The sequence below is a fragment of the Tribolium madens genome, unplaced genomic scaffold (genome assembly GCF_015345945.1).
Source record: "Tribolium madens isolate multiple individuals breed KSU strain unplaced genomic scaffold, Tmad_KSU_1.1 Scaffold_7;HRSCAF=85;Tcas5.2_LG10, whole genome shotgun sequence".
NCBI lineage: Eukaryota > Metazoa > Arthropoda > Insecta > Coleoptera > Tenebrionidae > Tribolium > Tribolium madens.
The window spans coordinates 11146719-11168872 of NW_025401050.1; the positions used below are offsets into that span (position 1 = coordinate 11146719).

A 22154-nucleotide genomic window follows, 5' to 3' on the forward strand; every position below is an offset into this window, starting at 1 on the left:
AGAAAAAATCTGAGTTGAGATTCGTATTACTCGTGTCGTAATACCCCACTAAGGCAAGTTTCACAAAATTTAGACCCAAATCAATCCCCTAGTACTCCAAACTGTGCCAAAAATAATTTTGACTCAAATTGGCCAAAAATCGACAGTTTTATACAAAATAAACCCAGGAATCCGAATATGTGACTCTCATTTCGATTCGAGTGATGGTACCAAAAATATGAGCAAAATTCGAAATTTGGTGTCAAAATTCTAATTTTTGAGAACGAAAATAATTTTCTAGTCACAAAAATCAACTCACTTGTTTTGGGGTGTGTTCCCCGTCGAAAAAAATATGAAACGTGACGAATTTCGCAATGAGGGGGCTGTCACAGTGGCGTAGGTAGCGAATCGAGTCAATGGTACGTCCAAAATCGGTTCCAGGGGCGTAGAGGGCAATACTAATCGGCCCCTCCCATCTCTCCACCAATGTGGACAAATTTTCGAGGAATGTAAAGTCGCCCTGCGTGGTTATTGTCACACTTTCGTGACATTTGAACCGTTTTGAGGCCTTTATGTAATTGGTCAACACCCAAAATGGGCCTTTTTGGACGATTTGGGACACCATGGGACGATCATAACACTGGGTGAGGGTTTTTACCGTTCGTAAAACACCCAAACCGGGGGTGAATCCCCAAAAATCATTATTAATAACTCGAAAACACACAACTATAAGAACAGAAACGAAAAAAAATTTGGGACAAACTTGTCGCAAAAAACGAAACCTGCACACAAACATTGTTGTCAAATTTTGACACTAGTGTCACACTTGACCAGCACTAATGTCAAACCCCAAATTTTTGACTTAAACAAAAAAAACACAATTTATTTTTTTTAATATTTATTCGCATATACTGAGTGTTCACGCTTTGTGATAGTACAAAAGTAATATGTTTATAATCACCACATCAACTCGATAAGGCACATGAACCGCAATCACACGGCAAAAAATTACAATAAATTACTTAAAAATTAAGTACACAATGAGCAAAAAAAAAATTATGTATAAACACACAAGGAATTAAAACCTATCTGAGGAATAAATAGTCAGACTTGAGACTTGTCAGTCGGAAGTAAAAATAGCCTAAAGAAACATAAACACAAAAAAAATAATAAAATAAAATTTTCAATCATTTCAAAGCAACAATTAATAACAATAGTCCGTTCACTGTTTATGAGTACACATCAATACACACTAGATAATATTTCTTATGGCTTTTTTTTTGAAGCGTTGTTCATTTTTTTTACACCACTAATTACACAGCACAGCCTTTTTTCACCCCATACAAAACTTTCAGTTCGGGAAAAATGATCTTTTTGATGAGTTGATTGGTTTTGGCGGCCAACATTGCACGTTTTTGGTCTTTCTTGTAGATTTTTATGCCCGGGCGGTGGACGAGGAAGGCGTTGTTGAGGATGAGGAAGTCGTAATCCAGCACACATAAAGCGTATCCCTGAAAAAACACAAAATTTAGGGGAAAAAATAAAAAAAAAACTGAACTTTTGACAATATCTTCGAAACGGAAACTCGTAATGGCATAATTCGTGCAGATTCAAAATCTATGCCTCATTTTACGTTAGGAAACGCTTTTTTAGTCAAAATAGCGAAAAAAATGCTCGAAATAATTGAGAAAAACCATTAAAATTGGAAAATTCACAATCGGGGTGAACTTTTGCCCATATTTTCAAAACGAGTACCGATATCGAAATAATTCTTGCAGATTTAGATTCAGCGGCTCATTTTGCTTCAGAAAAGCCAAAATTTGAAAAAATAGAAATAAGACTCAAAAGAAGATCAAAAAAAAATTACTGATGGGAAAAAAATCAAAAAACCGTCCATATCTTCTCAATTATTCAAAAATCCCAATACTTTTTTTGAAATTAGAGTAATTTAGGTCTTTTTGTTTGAATAAATAACTTTGAAATAGTTTTAAAGCCCACATTTGTCAAAAAAATTCCGAAAATTGCCAAATTTTGAAAAAAACTCCGATGATTTCAAAACGACACATCAGATATAAACGGTTTTTTCAGAATAAAACTAACCCGTTTCAATTCATCATCCTACCAAATGTCATAACGATTGCTTAAAAAATGTCCCAAAAAAAAATATTTTTTTTGAAATTTTTTTGAAAAACTTGAAAAAATTGCGTTTTTTTGCGCTTTATTAAGCCCCGGAATTCCGGAATTAAGTTTTTTGACGTAAAATCACACAAGAATTACAATTTTGTTTACTAAATTGACTCTCGACGTGTACTTTTCGAGATAAAAGCCAATATTTGTGTTTTTTTTTTTGCAAATTTTGGGTTCAACAAAAAAGTAAAATTTTTGGGCAATATGAAAAACCCAAGTGACTCGAAATCTCACTCATCTGACGTAAAATTGTCTCAGAATTCCAAAACTGTCTTTATTTTTTACGTACGACCCGTACTTTTCGAGTTGAAGGCAAATATTTGATATTTTTTTGCAAAATTTAGGAGGGCAACCAAAAAATAGCAATTTTTGGGCAATTCTAGAACTCCAAGTGACTCAAAACCACACTCATTTGACGTAAATTAGTCTAAGGATTCCAAAACTGTCATTGTTTTTCTAGTACGACTCGTACTTTTCGAGATAAAGGCAAATATTTAAAAATTCGTTTGCAAATTTAGGAGGCCAATCAAAGAGTAGCAATTTTTGGGCAATTCTAAAACCCCGAGTGACTTAAAAACACACTCATCTGACGTAAAATTGTATAAGGATTCCAAAACTGTCATTGTTTTTCACGTACGATTCGTAGTTCTCGAGTTAAAGGCAAATATTTGGAATTTTTTTTGCAAAATTTGGGGACCAACCAAAAAATAGCAATTTTTGGGCAATTCTGGAACCCCAAGTGACTCAAAATCACACTCATCTAACGTAAATTGGTCTAAGGATTCCAAAACTGTCATTGTTTTTCTCGTAGAACTCGTACTTTTCGAGTTAAAGGCAAATATTTGAATTTTTTTTTCAAATTTAGGGGACCAACCAAAAAATAGCATATTTTGGGCAATTCTAAAACCCCAAATGACTCAAAATCACACTTATCTGACGTAAAATTGTCTTAAGATTCCAAAACTGTCATTATTTTTCACGTACGCCTCGTACTTTTCGAGTTATCGTCAAAAGTTCAATCAAGTTGTATTTTTTTCAACCTACCTGAGTCATCTTATCGCTTTTTCCCTCCCAACTCAACCTCTCGTCATACAAAGGATCAGCATGTGTCCCTATAAAAATCGGCTCCCAATGTATATACCTCCCGTTTCGTTTCCCAACATGAAACACCTTCAGGTCATCCGTTTCTTTAGCATTTTGCCACTCCTTAGCTTTTGGTATATTATGACAACCAGGACAAAGTTTCTTATGAAATGGTACCGCAGTACCATTATTTAACATTTCAATCAACTTTGTCTTGCTTTCGGGTACTTGCTGATTGGCACTCACTTCAAACAAATGAAGTGGAAAAACTTTAGGATTTTTACTGAGCAAAGGGCCGCTATTTTCGGCGATCATCGCAAGAAATTGCGGAATTATATTCGGACTGGGATAAAGTTCGATGTCGGATGGAAGAATGTAATGAGTTTGGGCCGTTTCGCGTGCAACGTTTCGACCCACATTGACCGGATAAAGAAGCTTCTTCTGGGTCTTGTACATCTGGTCGGAGGATACGTTAGCAAAAGGCGGGGGGAGGGAACAGTTGTAAGACTCCGTGAAGACGTGGTTGTGGCGAGGAACCTAAAAAAAAAACAAAATTTTACAAAACTTCGAGTCCACACGGCCCCCCTTTCATTTTTTAAAATTTTTGACACCGGAAATGGATTCAGCACGTCCAAAAACCCCCAAATACCGAGTTTCAGACCAATCGGAGCAAAAACACCAAAATCAAAATTTTGAAAATTTGATATTTTTGATTTTTTTAAATTGACCGAACTTGATGAAACTCACATAGTTTGTGTAGTGGGGGCCACAGTGACTAAATATGCAATCAAAATTCAATTATGACTTGTCGTTTTGACACAATAGCCGAAAATGTGAAAGTTTGGGTGCTAAATTAGCACCACAACTTAGCCCCATTACTAACTCGGCTCCGCCTTGACCGAATTCAACGAAATTTGCACCAAATATTTCTAGAGTCTCAATTAGACCAAGTGTAAAATTTGAATGCTATATGAATAGTATAAGGGGTCGAAATGGCACTCCAAATGTTGGGCATGAGGGCTACTGGTGTCCCAATAAAGTAAATCGAATTTTTGACACCATAAATGGATTCAGCAAGCCCCAAAACCCCCAAATTCCAAATTTTGTGCCAATTGGACAAAAAAAAATTTAGCCCAAAATTTTCAAAAATCGTATTTTTTGACTGTTGAAATTTTGACTAGACATATTTTTGACTCTACTATCAAAATTTAGCTATAAATACGATTAAATCAATTAAAAATTCTTGATAAATTCCTTAAAACCGGTCAAAGACACTCCATGACGTAAAACATCAAAACCGCTTGATTGAGTAACAAATTTCAAGTACGAAAAATAAATTAGTCATTTCATTGTTCCAATCAAGGTAAAGATGTGCACATGACATCACACCGCATCAAAGAAAAATAATTAAAAAAGTTGTACCCATCTCTATGAACAAAACTTCTAATTTAACTAATAACTCGGCTTCGCCTTGATCGATTTATATAAAATTTATGACAAATGCCACACTAATTGGCCAAAAGAGTCGGTTAAGGGGCTACAAGAGCCCCCTCGAATTTTATGAAATTTTCAAACTCAAAAATCGATTCAGTAGGTCCAAAAACCCCCAAATACCAAGTTTTGTTACAATCGGCCCAAAAAAATTTGAGCCCAAAATTTCCAAAAAAAAACGCTTTTTGAGTTTATTTTTGGTCAAATAGCAACGAAATATGAACTAGAGATAAATTTCGGGACATTTTATACAAATCTGTGATTAAATATCATAAAAATGAGTAGTTTAGCCACAAAATGGCAAAGGGTGCTAAGTTAGGGTGCTAACTAACTTGCTTCATTTACTCGGCTTCGTCTCAACCGTTTAGAATGAAATTTTCAGGGTGTGTTCCTAGACGGTTTAGTAGCACAATTGTGAAATTTGGACCCCTTACGGGGTCGATAAGGGGTCGAAAAAAATTAATAAAGTTAGGACCTACCTCTTTGGGGACATGTTTCGTGCTAAAATACACATGAAACGTGACCAATTCCCTAACCAAACTTTCAGTACAATCCCTCAAGTAGGCGATGGACTCTATCGTGTTCTTAAAGTCCGTCCCTGGCGCATGCAGGGCCAGACTCACAGGCCCTTTCCACCTCTCCAACAAGGGCAACAAATTATCCATGAAGGAATAATCGGCGTGCGTCGTATACGTCACACTTTCATGACATTTAAACTTTTTCTCGGCCATGACGTAGTTGTAGAGCACCCAATAGTCGCCCCTTTGTTGGACTCGGGGGGCCATGGGCCGGTCCAGACACCTGGTGACCTCCTTCACCCTGTCGAAGACGTTGACGGGACTCTGGGGGGTGGTGGAGGGCGCCTTGGTGGCCTCGTCGAGGGGCTCCATGGGCTCGAGGGCGGCGAGATTACGCCCCGATTGCTGCAACTCGCGGATGGCCTCGGTTGCCCGGTTGGTGGTCAACACGTGGATGAAGAAGTAGACGGCGATGATGCCCAGAGTGCATTTCACGGCGAAGGCTTTACGATTGCTGTACATTTTACTTTTTGCGGCCTGGAGGTCGATGTCGGAGGTAGGAATGGAGGGACATGCCAGATGGTCAAAGGGCCGGAGAAAAAGCTGCAAAAAATCACAAAATTGCATTTTTTTGAAATTTCAAAATGGTACGTTAAGAATGAAATTGGTACAGTTTGTGTGTTGAGAGTCAAATTGACAAAATCCGCAATCAGTTTTCATTTCCGATTTTTCGTTTAGACGCAATGGTCAAAAGTTTGGGTGCTAGGTTAGTAGTACTGTTCATAACTCGGCTCTGCCTTGCCCGATTTCAATGAAATTTTTACCACAGCTTTCCAGGACCCCAACTAACCCAACACTGTACGATTAGTACAAAGGGCCAAAAAGGCACTCTGAGTATTTGACATAGGGGTACCGGCCTCCCCTTTCATTTCACCGAAATTTCAACTTTAGAAATGGGTTCAGGAGGTCGCAAAACCCCCCAAAACCGAATTTTATGCAAATCGGTTGAAAAAAAATTAACTCAAGAATTTCCAAAAATCGCATTTTTTGACATTGATTTTGGGCCATAAAACGTGGAAATTGTCAAAAACTCGTAAATTGTGTTGCATCTTGTGGCGTTATCTTTTTGGTCGCAATAGCTTCAAAATATATGAATTTGGGTACTAAGTTAGCACCCTAATCTAGTATTGTTCTTAACTCGGCTCCGCCTTGCTCTATTTTAATAAAAATTTTACCACATCTTTCCAGTATCCCAAATAACCCAAATGTCAAATTTCAACACTGTACGATTAGTACAAAAGGCCAAAAAGGCACTATAAGTGTTTAACATGGGAGTACCGGCCTCCCCTTTAATTTCACCGAACTTTGAACCTCAGAAATGGGTTCAGGAGGTCGCAAAACCTACCAAAACCGAATTTTATGCAAATCGGTTGAAAAAAATGTAACTCAAAAATTTCCAAAAATCGCATTTTTTGACATTGATTTTAGCCATGGGACGTAGAAATTGACAAAACTCGTAAATTTTGTAGCAACTTGTGGCTAGCTTGAGTCTTACTTGGTCGCAAAAGCTTCAAAGTATACGAATTTGGGTACTAAGTTAGCACCCTAACCTAGTACTAGTCATAACTAGGCTCTGCCTTGTCCAATTTGAGCGAAATTTTCACCATGGGTTCTCAATGTGACAGATAACCCAAATATCAAATTTAAACACCATGCTATGAGTTTAAAAGGTCAAAAGGGCACTCTAAGTGTTTGACATGAGGATACAGGCTTCCCCTTTCATATCACCAAATTTTCAACCTTAGAAAAGGATTCAGGAGGCCGCAAAACCCCCCAAAACCAAATTTTATAAAAGTCGGCTAAAAAAATTTTAGCTCAAAAATTTCCAAAAATCGCATTTTTTGATATTAATTTTAGCCATAGGACTTGGAAATTGTCAAAAAATCGCAAATTTTGGCTTAAATCGTTTCAACTTGAAGTTATTTTTTCCTATTTGGTCGCAACAACTTCAAAACATGTGAATTTTGGTGCTAAGTTAGCACATTAACCTAGTACTAGTCATAACTCGGCTCTGCCTTGTCCGATTTGTGTGAAATTTTCACCAAACATTAACAAAATCCTTAGCAACTCAAACACAAACTTTAAATATCATACGGCTATTAAAATCGCCAAAAAGACCAACAAAAGAAATTTAAAAAAACTGATTTTTTCACTTTAGTTTTGATCCAATTGTGATAAAATTTAGACCATGTGTGTATTCTAAGCCGTTAATTTCAAATCCGTAATCAGAGTTTGTTTCCAATCTCTCGTTTAGCCAAAAACAAAAGAGATGCTAACTTAGCACTCTGATATAGCACCATTACTAGCTCGGCTTTGCCTCAACCGATTTGGACAAAATTTGGACCACACATTCGTGGCATTTCAACTAACCCATACGCAAAATTTGAAGCCAATACAATTATTAGGAACGGACAAAAAGGCCTTCACAATAAAATCGCAATTTTAAACTGTTAGTTTTAAAAGCATTATCATCACGTTTCTGGTTTTGCGCTCTAATCACGTATTGTAAACAATCTCCAGCATAAAATATCGATTGTCCAGTGTCAACATTTGTAGAAAAACTCTCTTAATGAACTCGTAATGAAAATTTGTGTTGACGGAAATCTTGCAAAATCTCTGTGGAAACTTGTTTCAAAAGAACGGGTTACTGGCCTTAATTCAGATTAATTATTTGGATCGATCGTGCTTGAGCGGATTGATGATGAGATAAACGAAGACTTGTTTTTTGCTCATTAACATTTTCTCAACGAAAATTGGGATATTAAAGAAAATCGAGAAAATTTCTGTTATTTTAATTAATTTGCTTTTTCGATAATTTTTTCTCATGAATTCGATCGAAAAATATTTATAAAATTATAGAAATATAGAAACTACTGAATCATTAAAAATTGATCAACATTATCATCATTACGAGTTTCACTCTGTTTGCAAAGTAATCAAATGAGCAAATCGGAAAAGTAATTAAATGTCGAGGAAAAAAAAACGAAAAAAAAATTAATCTTGAAGGAAATTAATTTCCTGTCAAGTTGTGGGACTGAAGAACCGCAGATATTGCCAATTATTTCATTTTTCTACTTAAAAACGCGAAAAAATTCACCCAGCTTGGCCAAGGCGGAGCCGAGCCCCCCAACAATAAGTTTCTCATATTTTCACCTTTTTTAATCCCCGGATTGAGTTCAAATTTCACATGTGGGTTACTAGAAGCCTTAGTATTGCCCAATAAAAATTTCGTTTGAATTGGCCCAGGCAAAGCCGAGCAATTAAAAAAAATCCCTAACTCACCTGTTTTTTTTTCACTCAATGATTAAAATTTAATTTCTCCATTTATAATCCCCAGATTGCGTTCAAATTTCACATGTGGGTTACTAAAGGCCTTAGTATTGTCCAGTAAAAAATTCGTTTGAATCGGCCCAGGCAAAGCCGAGCAATTTGAAAAAAATCCTTAACTCACCTGTTTTTTTTTCACTCAATAATTAAAATTCAAAAGCATCACTTGGCTCCAGGCACTTCGCGAACAAACTGAGAGAATTTTTAACGCAAACTATTAGTAAATACCCCTCCGGGGATCAAAATGACGTACTTTACAGCTTTAATCATCGATAAAGTTGAACAAATTGTTCTGCAATGTCGAATCGAAGGACGTTAAAATTGTTAGAAAAATTGTGTAAAAGAAGGTGAAGCTTCCTGGTCGTGTTTTGGGGTCTATTTTTAGCCCCCTTTGGCTTCGCTCCAATCATTTCACCGCAACGTTTTATTAGTTTACTCGAGTCTAATTGCTCTAAAAAATTATTCGATTTGAAGTTTTAATTCGTTGATGGATTCATAGAAATGTTTTGTGTAATGAGAAGAGTTGGAAAATATAGTTTTTGTTATCTTCGGAAATGATGATTAATTTGTGATCGATTTTGAAGTTATCGGTGCTTGATCTCGAAGCTAATTTTAGAAAAAATGTCATTTTTGAATTATAAAATATTCAATTATGAGGTTTTAGTGGCTTAAATGAGTCAATAATGATTCAAAATTTCGTTGTTGGTTTAGAAAATACAAATTTTTGAGTTTAAGTTGAGGTTCAATTATGTTTTTGCCCATTCATAGCAAACACCATTTTTTTCGCACAGTTCCAGTCAATATTTTTGAATGAAATTTTGGGGGTTAATAGATATTAGTTAGGGCTGTAAAAGGACCAAATTTCATTGTTGGGAAAAATCGGGTTCGGGAGATATGAATTTTTGAATTTAAGTTGAGGCAAAAAAAATTTTTGACCGGTGATACCAAACATGATTTTTTTTCGCATAGTTCCAATAAAAAAATTTTTGTGGAATTTTGGGGATTAATAAACACTATAATGATCCATCATCAGCCCTTATGCCATCATCAAAAAACATCTATTTTTGAAGTTACAAATTTTTCAATTTTGGCAGTCACTGTCTATGTGGTTCAATCAAAGTCCAATGTTTTGGACACCCTTGCCGTGCAAATATTTTAATAAAATTTGGAGGATTGGTAGACCTGTACTAGTACTATAAATAACCCAAATCTCATTACTAAAAAATTATCGGTTCGCGAGATACAAATTTTTGATTTAAGTTGAAGCACAATTTCGTTTTTGCCCTCTGATACCAAACATGATTTTTTTTTCGCATAGTTCCAATCAAATTTTTTTAGTGGAATTGTAACGCCTATTAGACACTATAGTGACCCATCATCGTCCCTCATGTCATCGTCAAAAAGCTCCTATTTTTAAAGTTACAAATTTTTCAATTTTGGCTATTACTGTCTCTGGTTCAATTAAAGTTCTGATACCAAACAAGAATTTTTTTCGCATAGTTCCAGCCAATATTTTCAAATGAAATTTTGGGAACTAATAGGCATTTAGCAGGGCTATAATTACCCAAAATTTCAATCTTGAAAAAAAACGGGTTCGGAAGAAAAAAATTTTGAATTAAATTTGAAGCACAATTTCGTTTTTGCCCTCTGATACCAAACATGAATTTTTTTCGCATAGTTCCAATCAAAAATTTTTTAGTGGAATTTTAGGGACTAATAGACACTATAATGACCCGTCATGGGCCCTTATGTCATCATCAAAAAGCGTCTATTTTTAAAGTTACAAATTTTTCAATTTTGGCTGTCACTGTCTATGTAGTTCAATCAAAGTCCAATGTTTTGGGCACACTTGTGTGCAACTATTTTAATAAAATTTGGGGGATTGGTAGACCTGTACTAGTACTATAAATAGCCCAAATCTCATTACTAAAAAATTATTGGTTCGCGAGATACAAATTTTTGATTTCACGTTTAGGCAAAATTACGTTTTTGCCCACTGATGCCAAACATGATTTTTTTCGCAAAGTTCGAATCAATTTTTTTTGATGAAATTTTGGGTGGTAATAGATATTAGTTAGAGCTATAAATGTGCAAAATTTCATTATTGAAAAAAATCGGGTTTTGAAAATATGAATTTTTGAAAAGACAAAAATGTCAAAAAAAAATTTCATTTACGCTCTTTTGATAATCGATAATTAAGTATAAAATAAATAGAAAAATGTAAAAAATCTATTGTAAAATGACTCAACAATAATAAAACCAATTTTTACAAATTTTAATTTCCTTCCATAAACACAGTCCTTCAATTTGCTTTAAGTGGCATAAAATTCGCGTTTATGGCTCCATAAAATTGAAATCATGACAAGCACAATAATAATTTTGAAACGAAACAAAAATGATAAAAATTTCACCACTTTCGACTTTCAAATCAAATGTTTCTATGGCCGAAAATTCCGTCGACTCATCTTCAAACTGCGAAAAAAACTCACCTTGAGCTAACACCTTGTCCATTCGTGGAAAAGTCAACGAAACATCCGAAAAATTCGAAAAGGCGTGGTTTCTGCAACAAAAGAATGACGATTATTTCAAACCGCAGGTCACTAGAAGGACAATTTCCATCTTCAAGGCGAAATTTTGCATTAATCGATAGTTTACACGTGACCGACGAAAATTTAACTAAATTTTGTTGATTGTCAATATTTGCAAGTGGTAAAAATCAAGGATGGGCAATCTTCATGCTTGGGGGATTTTGGTCACTGAACTTTGGGGGAATCAAGGACATGCCACTGAAAAGAAGACTTTTTCAGGAGAAAAAAAGACAAATTGTGATGAGTTGTAACGAGAACTAGCACTGAAAATTTAGAAGTTTTGTCAATTTTTTTTCGCATAGTTGGAGTCAATATTTTTAAACGAAATTTTGGGAACTAATCGGCATTTAGCAGGGCTGTAATTACCCAAAATTTCATTCTTGAAAAAAGCCGGGTTCGGAAGAAAAAAAATTTTGAATTGAAGTTGAAGCACAATTTCGTTTTTGCCCTCTGATACTAAACATAATTTTCTTTCGCATAGTTCCAATCAAAATTTTTTAATGGAATTTTGAGGACTAATAGACACTATAATGACCCATCATCAGCCCTTATGTCATCATCAAAAAGCTTCTATTTTTAAAGTTACAAATTTTTCAATTTTGGCTATCACTGTCTCTGATTCAATTAAAGTTCTGATACCAAACAAGAATTTTTTTCGCATAGTTGGAGTCAATATTTTTAAACGAAATTTTGGGAACTAATCGGCATTTAGCAGGGCTGTAATTACCCAAAATTTCATTCTTGAAAAAAGCCGGGTTCGGAAGAAAAAAATTTTTGAATTGAAGTTGAAGCACAATTTCGTTTTTGCCCTCTGATACTAAACATAATTTTTTTTCGCATAGTTCCAATCAAAATTTTTTAATGGAATTTTGAGGACTAATAGACACTATAATGACCCATCATCAGCCCTTATGTCATCATCAATAGCTCCTATTTTTAAAGTTACAAATTTTTCAATTTTGGCTATCACTGTCTATCTGGTTTAATCAAAGTCCAATGTTTTGGACACCCTTGCCGTGCAAAAATTTTATTAAAATTTGGGGGATTGGTAGACCTGTACGAGTACTATAAATAGCCCAAATCTCATTACTAAGAAATTATCGGTTCGCGAGATACAAATTTTTGATTTAAGTTGAAGCACAATTTCGTTTTTGCCCTCTGATACCAAACATGATTTTTTTTCGCAAAGTTTCAATCAATATTTTTAAACGAAATTTAGTGGGTGAATAGGCCTTAGGCAGGTCTATAATCACCCAAAATTTCATTATTGAAAAGGCTCAAGTTGGGAAGAAAAAAAATTTTGAATTTAAGTTTCATCAAAATTATTACCACTAAATTTAAATTTTTCTCACACTGTTCTAGTCAATATTTTTTAATGCAATTTGAGTATGTTGGCGGTACCTAATGGGGCTCTAGCCTCGACCAAGTCGCATTTATTTTTTTTATCCAATTACCATTTTCCAAGTCGAAAAAAACAGATGTCTCTGAGCATTAAATGGAACAGGGAAGGTCACCGATTGACTTAATTGACTTTCTAATACGATTTAATTGATTCTATTTCTTAATTTAATTGAAACAAATAGGAAAATCGAATTGTAGCGACGATAAATGTCATTTTACTTTTACTTCAACTTGAGCCAAGAATTTATCCCAGAAATTATTTTACTTTCTAATTTAAGAAAATTTCGCAATTGCTGATTATTCTCCAAGCAAAAAACAATGCATCGTTGCTTCCTCTATTCTATTTAAATCCGGTTTTAATCTCGTTAAGACTTATTCTAGTGTTGCAAGGTCGTTTCTGGTGTCAAGTAGATTAACAATTGTAGAAATTTTGTTCACCTTCAGTCAAGATTAATTTACGTCATTTGTCGATTTTATTGATTCACCAAAGGGTCAAAAACACCCTGAAAGGAAATTAGAGACTTCAGTTTTTCAGGTTTCAGGTCACGGTTGCGACTGGTTTATGGTAATGAGGAAGGACAGTTAGAAAGACTGGTTTAGAGGACACGAAATTGGAGTTTTGATTTTTTTATTTAAAAATTTTGCATGATTTCTAATTATGATTTTGCACTAAAACACACTCAAGTTTTATCTTACCTGTTATGAGTGATAAAAACGTCATTTTGTTTCAATTTGAAATCAAAAATTTGTATCTTTTGGGCCTGAACTTGTTTGGCCACGAAATTTTGGGTAATTACTGTCCTGGTACAAGTGTATTAGTACCCAAAATTTCGTTGAAAAATTTTAATAGGAAGTACTCGAAAAAAAAAATTTTAGCATAAGAGGGCCAAAACGTAATTGAACCTCAACTTGAATTCAAATATTCATAACTTCCGAACCAGACTTTTTCCAACAATGACATTTTGGGTAATTATAGCCCTGCTAGATGCCTATTCACTTCTAAAATTTCGTTAAAAAATATTGACAGGAACTGTGCGAAAAAAAATCATGTTTAACATCAGTGGGCAAAAACGTAATTTTGCCTAAACTAGAAATCAAAAATTTGTATCTCGCGAACCGATAATTTCTTAGTAATGAGATTTGGGCTATTGATAGTACTTGTACAGGTCTACCAATCCCCCAAATTTTATTAAAATCGTTGTACCGCAAGGGTGTCCAAAACATTGCAGTTTGATTGAACTACATAGACAGTGACTGCCAAAATTGCAAAATTTGTAACTTTAAAAATAGAAGCGTTTTGATGATGACATAAAGGCTGATGATGGTTCATTGTAGTGTCTATTGGTCCTTAAAATTTCACAAAAAAATTATAATTCGAACTATGCGAAAAAAAATTCTTGTTTGGTATCAGATGGCAATAACGAAATTGTGCTTCAACTTAAATTCAAAAATTTTTTTCTTCCAAACCGGGCTTTTTTCAACAATTAAATTTTGGGTAATTATAGCCTTGCTAAATGCCTATTAGTTCCCAAAATTTCGTTAAAAAATATTGCCTAGAACTATGCGAAAAAAATTCTTGTTTGGTATCAGAACCAGAGACAGTAATAGACAAAATTGAAAAATTTGTAAAAAATAGAAGCTTTTTGATGGTGGCATAAGGGCCTAATGATAGGTCATTATAGTGTCATTAGTCCCTAAAATCCCACTAAAAAATTTTGATTGGAACTATGCGAAAAAAAATCATGTTTGGTATCAGAGGGCAAAAACGAAATTGTGCCTCAACTTCAATTCAAAATTTTTTTTCTTCCGAACCCGACTTTTTTCAAAAATGAAATTTTGGGTAATTATAGCCCTGCTAGATGCCTATTCACTCCTAAAATTTCGTCAAAAAACATTGACTGGAACTGTACGAAAAAAAATCTTGTTTGGTATCACAGGCCAAAATTTTTTTTTGCCTCAACATAAATTCAACAATTCACATCTTCCAAATCCGATTTATTTAAATAATGAAATTTGGTGAGTTGATAGACGTTAGGAAGCCCTATCATGAGCCCCAAAACGGCACTCTCGAATTTAGTTTTTTCCGAGTTAGAGAAATTTTTAATGAAATTAATGTGTGATTGAACCCAGAACCCCATCTGGTCATTAAAACCCAATGAGTCATTCTGTAAGCAGATGCTAAGCAGTTCTACCAACTTTTCAAATTCCAAACTCACCCAAATCGTCGATTTCCAACCGTCGAGATTCCGCAATAATTGACATTTCTTGTATTCAGCTAATGGCTCATTGTTGCGATTATTTCGGACAAGAAAAGAATCGATTTCACTTTACTTCAAGATTAGATGACCGGAAATTTTTTTATCAACTCAATTTTCTTCCATTAAGCGTTGAAAAAACCACTTGACCACTTCTTACCAAGACAATTAGGAGGATTGTTCGTTATTATAACTGTTCAACACTAGAGAGCAAAATCAAGAAAAGTAAATAAGAAGATAACGGAATCGCAACGAAAATTTTTCTGTATTATTTTTTCGGATTTCCGTTGGTTGAACTTTGCGACCTTTGGCGCTTTATCCAGTGAAAAAATTGTGACACAAATAGAAATGAAATTGTGTTAAAATTCATCGCACGGTTTGAATAAATCACATATTTATTGTAGATGACGCAATTTTGAAATTGGCACGAGGATCGTGAAATGGATTTTTCGAATTCCGGTGCGTGGGGGAGCTTAATTTGATAAGAGGAAGTGTAGGAGGAGGAGGATGTTGGTTGGGACAAGTGTATTTGATTTATTTGTAATTTCAAAAATAAATTAGTATTGGAAATGCCCTTTTGGGGTATGATAGTTGTGCTATTGGTCCACAAAGCCTCAAAATTGCATTAAAAAATTTGCATTTTAACATTGACAAAAACTTGATTTTTAAAGTGACTTACAATAGTGACCGTGTCAAATTTTGAAAATTTTTATCATCTAAACTGTGCAAGATTTTTGGATGAAATTTTGGGACTTAAGAGACAGTGACTGGGGCTATAATTACCCAAAATTTTATTGTTAGAAAAAATCGGGTTTGGGAGATATAAATTTTTGAATTTAAGTTAAGGCAAAAATACGTTTTCGCCCTCTGATACCAAACAAGATTTTTTTTCGTACAGTTCCAGTCAATATTTTCTAACGAAATTTTAAGAGTGAATAGGCTTCTAGTAGGGCTATAATTACCCAAAATTTCATCCTTGAAAAAAGTCGGGTTCGAAAGAAAAAAAAAATTGAATTGAAGTTGAGGCACAATTTCGTTTTTGCTCTCTAATACCAAACATGATTTTTTTCGCATAATTCCAATCAAAATTTTTAGTGGAATTTCGGGGACTAATAGACACTATAGTGACCCATCATCAGCCCTTATGTCATCATCAAAAAGCTTCAATTTTTAAAGTTACAAATTTTTCAATTTTGGCTATCACTGTATCTGGTCCAATTAAAGTTCTGATATCAAACAAGAATTTTTTTCGCAAAGTTCCAGTCAATATTTTTTAACGAAATTTTAGGAGTGAATAGGCATCTAGCAGGGCTATAATTACCCAAAATTTCATTCTTGAAAAAGCCGGAATCGGAAGAAAAAAAATTTTTAATTTAAGTTGAAGCACAATTTGGTTTTTGCCCTCTGATACCAAATATGAATTTTTTTCGCATAGTTCCAATGAAAATTTTTTAATGAAATTTTGGGGACTAATAAAAACTATAATGACCTGTCATGGGCCCTTATACCATCATCAAAAAACATCTATTTTTAAAGTTACAAATTTTTCAATTTTGGCTATCACTGTCTATCTAGTTCAATCAAAGTCCAATGTTTTGGACACCCTTGCCGTGCAAATATTTTAATAAAATTTGGGGGATTGGTAGACCTGTACTAGTACTATAAATAGCCCAAATCTCATTACTAAGAAATTATCGGTTCGCGAGATACAAATTTTTAATTTCTCGTTTAGGCAAAATTACGTTTTTGCCCACTGATGCCAAACATATTTTTTTTTAAGTTCCTGTCAATATTTTTCGACAAAATTTTGGGAGTTAATAGTCATTAGGCAGAGCTTAAAATCTGCAAAGTTTCATTGTTGAAAAAAATTTGGTTAGATAGATAATAGATAATCTATCATCAATACCAGGAAGCTTTAATTTTTCGAGTATTTTTCAAATTTGGATTAAAACAAATCAAGTTGGCTGCAACAAGGTTAAAAAACAGCCACAAAACAATTAACATTTATCCCAAGATAAACAAATGACATCAAATTCTCGTTATTTACCAAAAATTAAATAAATCTTTGCAATAAAATAATAAATTCTTGGACCCAAAAACCACTCACTTAACAACAGAATTATCCTTTCCTCATAAATCACCCTTCACTAATCCCTCCCCCGCCATGGCGCCTCCTAATTACCCTCAACTTTCACAAATTCCTCAAAATTTTATACTCGTCCCACTTTTCTTAAAAAATCAATTCCAGAAAAAGAAAAAAGCCTCGAAATCGAACACATTAAAAATTACATACCGGAAAACCCGATCGATGTCTCTCACTATAAACACCTCTCACAGCGACGACCAACCAATGACTGAATTCAATTCTCCTCCTGAAACCAGACCGACCACGTTTCCAACTGGTAAAAGCGCACGACGATGTAAAGTGAAGCGAATCGGAGGAAAAAAACATCATACTCACTTTTTAGCGGAAAAATAAGCCGAAATTTGGACTTGACAGGTGCCAAAACCCCCAAATACCGAATTTTGTAACAATCGGAGCAAAGTGACTTTTTCAAAAAAAATGAAAAATTGTCAAAATTTGACAAATTTAGTCATGAAAAACTTGAAATAATAGTAAAACTCAAATTACTTATCGATTTTAACTCATTTTGTCGGGTTTCAAACTAAAAAACTCATAATTTTTGAGTTTGAACACAATTTTGGGTGCTAAATCTGGCACCGTTTTGAAAATTGATACGACATAGGGTCACAGGGCCCCCCAAGAAGACAAATAAGTCGAGAAATGGATTCAGGAGGCCCCAAAACCCCCAAATCCAGAATTTTGTGACAATCTAACCAAACTGACTTTAGCACCCAATTTTCAAAAATCTCCAAAAAACCATAAAATTTGGCCATTTCAAATATAAAAACCGTGAGGTAATAATAAAACTGAGAAATCTATCGTTTTTAAGACACTGTTTAAAGTTTTAAATCCTAAACTATATTTTTTTTTAATTTTGGTGCTAACTAGAGTGCTAGTCTTGTAATTTGGGTAAAAATTGTCCGATTTGATTGAGATTTTCATCAAACTTTTATTTGGCTTTAAGTAAAATACTGTATTAATTTGAGACAATTGTTTTGATCTGGAGCCACGGTATGGCCCCTAATTGGGGGCTAGTAGACTAAAAAATTAAAAATTGATACGAAATATAGTCACAAATGAATAATTAAGGCGAGAAATGGCTTCAGCAGGTCCCAAAACCCCCGAATCCGAAATTTTGTGACAATCTGACCAAGATTACTTTAGCACCAAATTTTCAAAAATCACCAAAAAATCATAAAATTTGGCAATTTCAAATGTAAAAACAGTCAGGTAACAATAAAACTTGAAAATTTGACGTTTTTAAGTCATTGTTTTAATTTTCAAATCCTAAAATATGTTTTTTTTAAATTTCTGTACTAACTAGAGTGCTAGTCTTGTAATTGGGATAAAAATGGTCCGATTTGATTGAGATTTTCACAAAACTTTCTATTGGCTTCAAGTAACTTACTGTACAAAACTGAGCAAATTATTTTGATCTGGAGCCACGGTATGGCCTCTAATTGGAGACTAATAGATTAAAAATTCAAAAATTGATACGAAATAAGGTCACAAAGCCCTCCAAATAAATAATTAAGGCGAGAAATAGCTCCGGAAGGCCCCAAAACCCCCAAATCCCAAATTTTGTAACAATCTGACCAAAACAACTTTAGCACCAAATTTTCAAAAATCTCCAAAAAACCATAAAATTTTGCCATTTAAAATGTAAAAAATGTCAGACAATAATAAAACTTGAAAATTCAACAATTTTAACTCATTGTTTTAAGTTTTAAACTCAAAAAACATGTTTTTTGGACATTTTGGTGCTAACTAGAGTGCTAGTCTTGTATTTTGGGTAAAAATTGTCCAATTTCAATGAAATTTTCACCAAACTTTTATTTGGCTTTAAGTAGAATACTGTATTAATTTGAGCCAATTATTTTGTTCTGGAGCCCTGTTATAGCCCCTAATTTGGGGCCACTGGACCCAAAAATCAAAAAAATCGAGTTTTATTCGCTTCTTTTCAAATAAAATCAAACAAAAACACAAAATTTTCACTTTCTTATTAATTCAATCTTTAACAAAGAGTACAAAAGGCTATTAAATCAGTAATAATCCATTGTAATCGCCAATAAAACCAATTGATCTTTTCGAAAAAAATCAGAAACTAGTTCATCACGCAAAATTATGTGCACATTTCGCAGAAATCCGGAAACAGCGAAGCAAATATTTCGAATTTGTTTAGCAAACACAAAGTCTAATTAAAAACCGATTGCAACGTCGTCTGATTGTGAATAAAATTAATTAGATTGGATTTGAAAGTTTCCACTGGACACGAGTGTGAGAAAATCTCCGTTTAAAATAATGAGTAAACAATGAGAAACATAAATATTCGTTCGTTTACCTTCTCGGAATGGTATTAAAATTTAAATCCAAGTGTGCGTTGCGAGAATGACATAATGCGAATATGGGCGGAAAGTTTTACCACAAGATGGGTTTTTTTTCAACGTGTGACCTCATTTTTCGACTTTGATTTACAAAAAAAATCAAATTGGTGCTAAATCTAGCACCCGAATTAGCCCAAAAGTCCAAAAAAACAAGTTTTTTTGGATTTAATAATTAAAACAATGCACTAATATCAACGAAAAATTCACATTCTGCTGTTTTTATAGCCAAATTTTGATTATTTTTGAAGATCTTTGAAAATTTGGCCCTAAAGTCATTTTGCTCCGATTGGCCCAAAATTCGGAATTTAGGGGTTTTGACACCTCCTGAACCGATTTCACGAGTTAATTTTCCAAATTTCTTATTAATTTTCGATTTTTTCACCTTGAATCCGTTCGCCGCCTACTCAATGAAAGTAAAGTACCCAAAATTTGGGTCATTTAAATACGTTCAAGGTCACGAAACTTACATCGTAATCCCATCTTTGATTTACAAAAAAAATTCAAATTAGTGCTAAATTTAGCACCCGAGTTAGACCAAAAGTCCAAAAATCAACGTTTTTTGGGTTTTTTATTGAAACAATGCACTAATATCAACGAAAAATTCACATTCTATTATAATCTGCCGTTTTAACAGCCGAATTTTGATTATTTTTAAAGATTTTTGAAAATTTAGCCCTAAAGACATTTTGCTCCGATTGGCCCAAAATTCGGATTTTGGGGGTGTTGAGACCTCCTGAATCCATTTCTCGAGTTAATTTTCCAAATTTCGTAATAATTTTCGTTTTTTTCAATGAAAGTAAAGTACCCAAAATTCGGGTCACTTAAATACGTTCAAGGTCACGAAAAATCAATCCTACCAACCTAACCCACATCGTAATCCCATCTAACGGTTAAATTGAAACGGTTATAAATTCGCAATTAAGTTATGATAATCGCGAATAATTACAACAAAACCCGAAAAAAAAAAACAGTTGGATTGGTAGTACCGTTGCGACTGTCCATATTTGTTAAAAATGTGGTATACGTCCAACGCCCATCTATGGTACTAGTCGACGAAATTAGAAACACGTGCTTTGACCCATATGGGTTCATCCGTAACTGATTCGTGGTAAATTTCAGTTTGCGCAAGCTGGCTGTGTAACAGGATATTGTTTTGGGGTTTGAAAATCGCCGTAGGCTATGACTGTCATTATGGGGAATTACCGAATTTTGGGAACTTGAAATTACAATGGTTTACCATGTTGGTAGCACTTAAATCAAAAATTAACAACTTTTATTTGGGCAAAACGTTTCGGTCTTTTGGGAATTCGTGTAAACGCAACGTTTGAAATAAATTATTCAAATTTGGTGTTTTGTTTTAATCGCCCTCTTGATAATTGCAACAGGGCCGGATTGACCGATAAAACAGTGTTCTTTTTTGTGTTAAATGTCAAACAAATGTCAATTCTGTTGCATAATTCGAAGACGAATTTTTGTTTGTAAAATTAGTTCATTGTGATGGAAATTTATGTATGAAATTGTGATTTAAGCCGAGCATGTAATCGTTTTAACATCGTTGAGGAGGAGGAGCAGCACCTGGGGAGATAATTTTCAAATAAAACCAAACTTTTACTTTATAATTTTTACTCAAAAACATGTTATTACACGACAGGAATTTTTACATCATTATTTTTAATGGAATTTCACGTAATTCGAGGCACTTTCACCGAAAATTACGACAAATTGTTTCAAAATTAGAAATTTTCACTTCTTGGGTTAGCAATTTTGGACAAACCAAACGTCAATAGTGATTTTCGAGAAGGTGGTACTCCTGTTCCTGTTAAAAATTCCTAATTAAACTAGTGACTTTTCGTTTGTTGATACTCCGACTCAAAAAAAAAACCACTGCAGTCACACCAACTTAAAAAATCCTCGAATTTTCTTTCAATTTCCACTAAATAACCCCTCTAATGAGAAACTCGTGTGATATCGACCAAACAAACGCCGATCTAACTCCACATTTTATGTTAATTAAATTGTGAACACGACGAAACATTTCTCAAACTAATCATAAATTATTCCGAACAGGAAACGGAAATGTAATAATGTTGCGATAAGACAAAATGGCCGACTGAAATATTTCACCAATTTGGAGCGAAATTTTTAGCCAAAGAAGGCTGTGCTAAGGTCAAGGACAAGACAATCGTGACGAGAAAACAGTGGCGCCATCTAGTCCCATATTGTGTCTAAAATGTCACTCAAATGTCAAACTTTTTACGCATACTTAATTTCGCTTTTGTTTATTGTGTGCGTCACAGGCGCCATCTGAACGGTGGCGTTTTACACTATTTATAGCACAAATTTCTGGCTCATCATGTATATTATTATTATTATTATTTGATTGATTTAATTAGTAATTAGATTGAATTAAATTGTGAATAATATAGATAGGTGGTTTTTACCTTCCTCCCCCCGAAAATCGAGTATCCTTGGCGTTTGCAGTCGGATAAAATCGAAAAAAAAGACAATCACTGGGTCACTAGATGAATTATAATAGCGTTTTTCACTTTTTTCGACATTATAGGAAACGACGTTCAATTTTTTCGGTGGATTTGGACTGTTGTAACCGACACAAGATGCTTCAGGAGACTGAACCACTCACCAGCAGTCCAATAAGAACCGGCTGACAGGGGCGGAGCGGGGGGAGGGGACCCACTCAGGGCCCAAAAATAATCAAGTTTTTTTTTTAATTCTGACATGTTTTGGTAGTATTGACA

General features: G+C 34.2%; 2 protein-coding genes across 6 annotated transcripts in view; both read right to left on the minus strand.

Moving 5' to 3' along the window:
- Nucleotides 1-775, minus strand: part of LOC123010206 (beta-1,4-glucuronyltransferase 1-like) — a 3024-nt gene extending 2249 nt beyond the window's left edge. Inside the window, exon 1 of the mRNA XM_044406908.1 lies at nucleotides 299-775. Within this exon, the coding sequence (XP_044262843.1) occupies nucleotides 299-775 (477 nt within the window). The remainder of the gene's footprint in view (nucleotides 1-298) is intronic.
- Nucleotides 776-860: 85 nt separating this feature from the next.
- LOC123009944 (beta-1,4-glucuronyltransferase 1-like) lies at nucleotides 861-22040 on the minus strand. Of its 5 annotated transcripts, none has more exons than XM_044406535.1 (5): nucleotides 21840-22040; nucleotides 11135-11205; nucleotides 5220-5861; nucleotides 3211-3786; nucleotides 861-1490 (listed from the first exon to the last, which is right to left on the minus strand). In XM_044406535.1, the coding sequence occupies exons 3-5, from the start codon at nucleotides 5778-5780 to the stop codon at nucleotides 1293-1295; spliced, it is 1335 nt and encodes a 444-aa protein (XP_044262470.1). In that variant the 5' UTR covers nucleotides 5781-5861; nucleotides 11135-11205; nucleotides 21840-22040; the 3' UTR covers nucleotides 861-1292. The 5 variants fall into 5 exon arrangements, with proteins under 5 accessions (XP_044262470.1, XP_044262469.1, XP_044262472.1 ...); XM_044406534.1 differs by lacking the exon at nucleotides 21840-22040 and adding an exon at nucleotides 17183-17271; XM_044406537.1 differs by lacking the exon at nucleotides 21840-22040 and adding an exon at nucleotides 16997-17073.
- Between the last annotated feature and the right edge of the window lie 114 nt (nucleotides 22041-22154).

Coding starts and splice junctions, on each gene's coding strand:
- LOC123009944 (XM_044406535.1), bottom strand. CDS start 5,780: ATGTACAGCAATCGTAAAGCCTTCGCCGTGAAATGCACTCTGGGCATC. Junction 3,787..5,219: donor CGAAACATGTCCCCAAAGAG/GTAGGTCCTAAC, acceptor TTTTTTTTTTAG/GTTCCTCGCCACAACCACGT. Junction 1,491..3,210: donor AAAGCGATAAGATGACTCAG/GTAGGTTGAAAA, acceptor GTGTTTTTTCAG/GGATACGCTTTATGTGTGCT.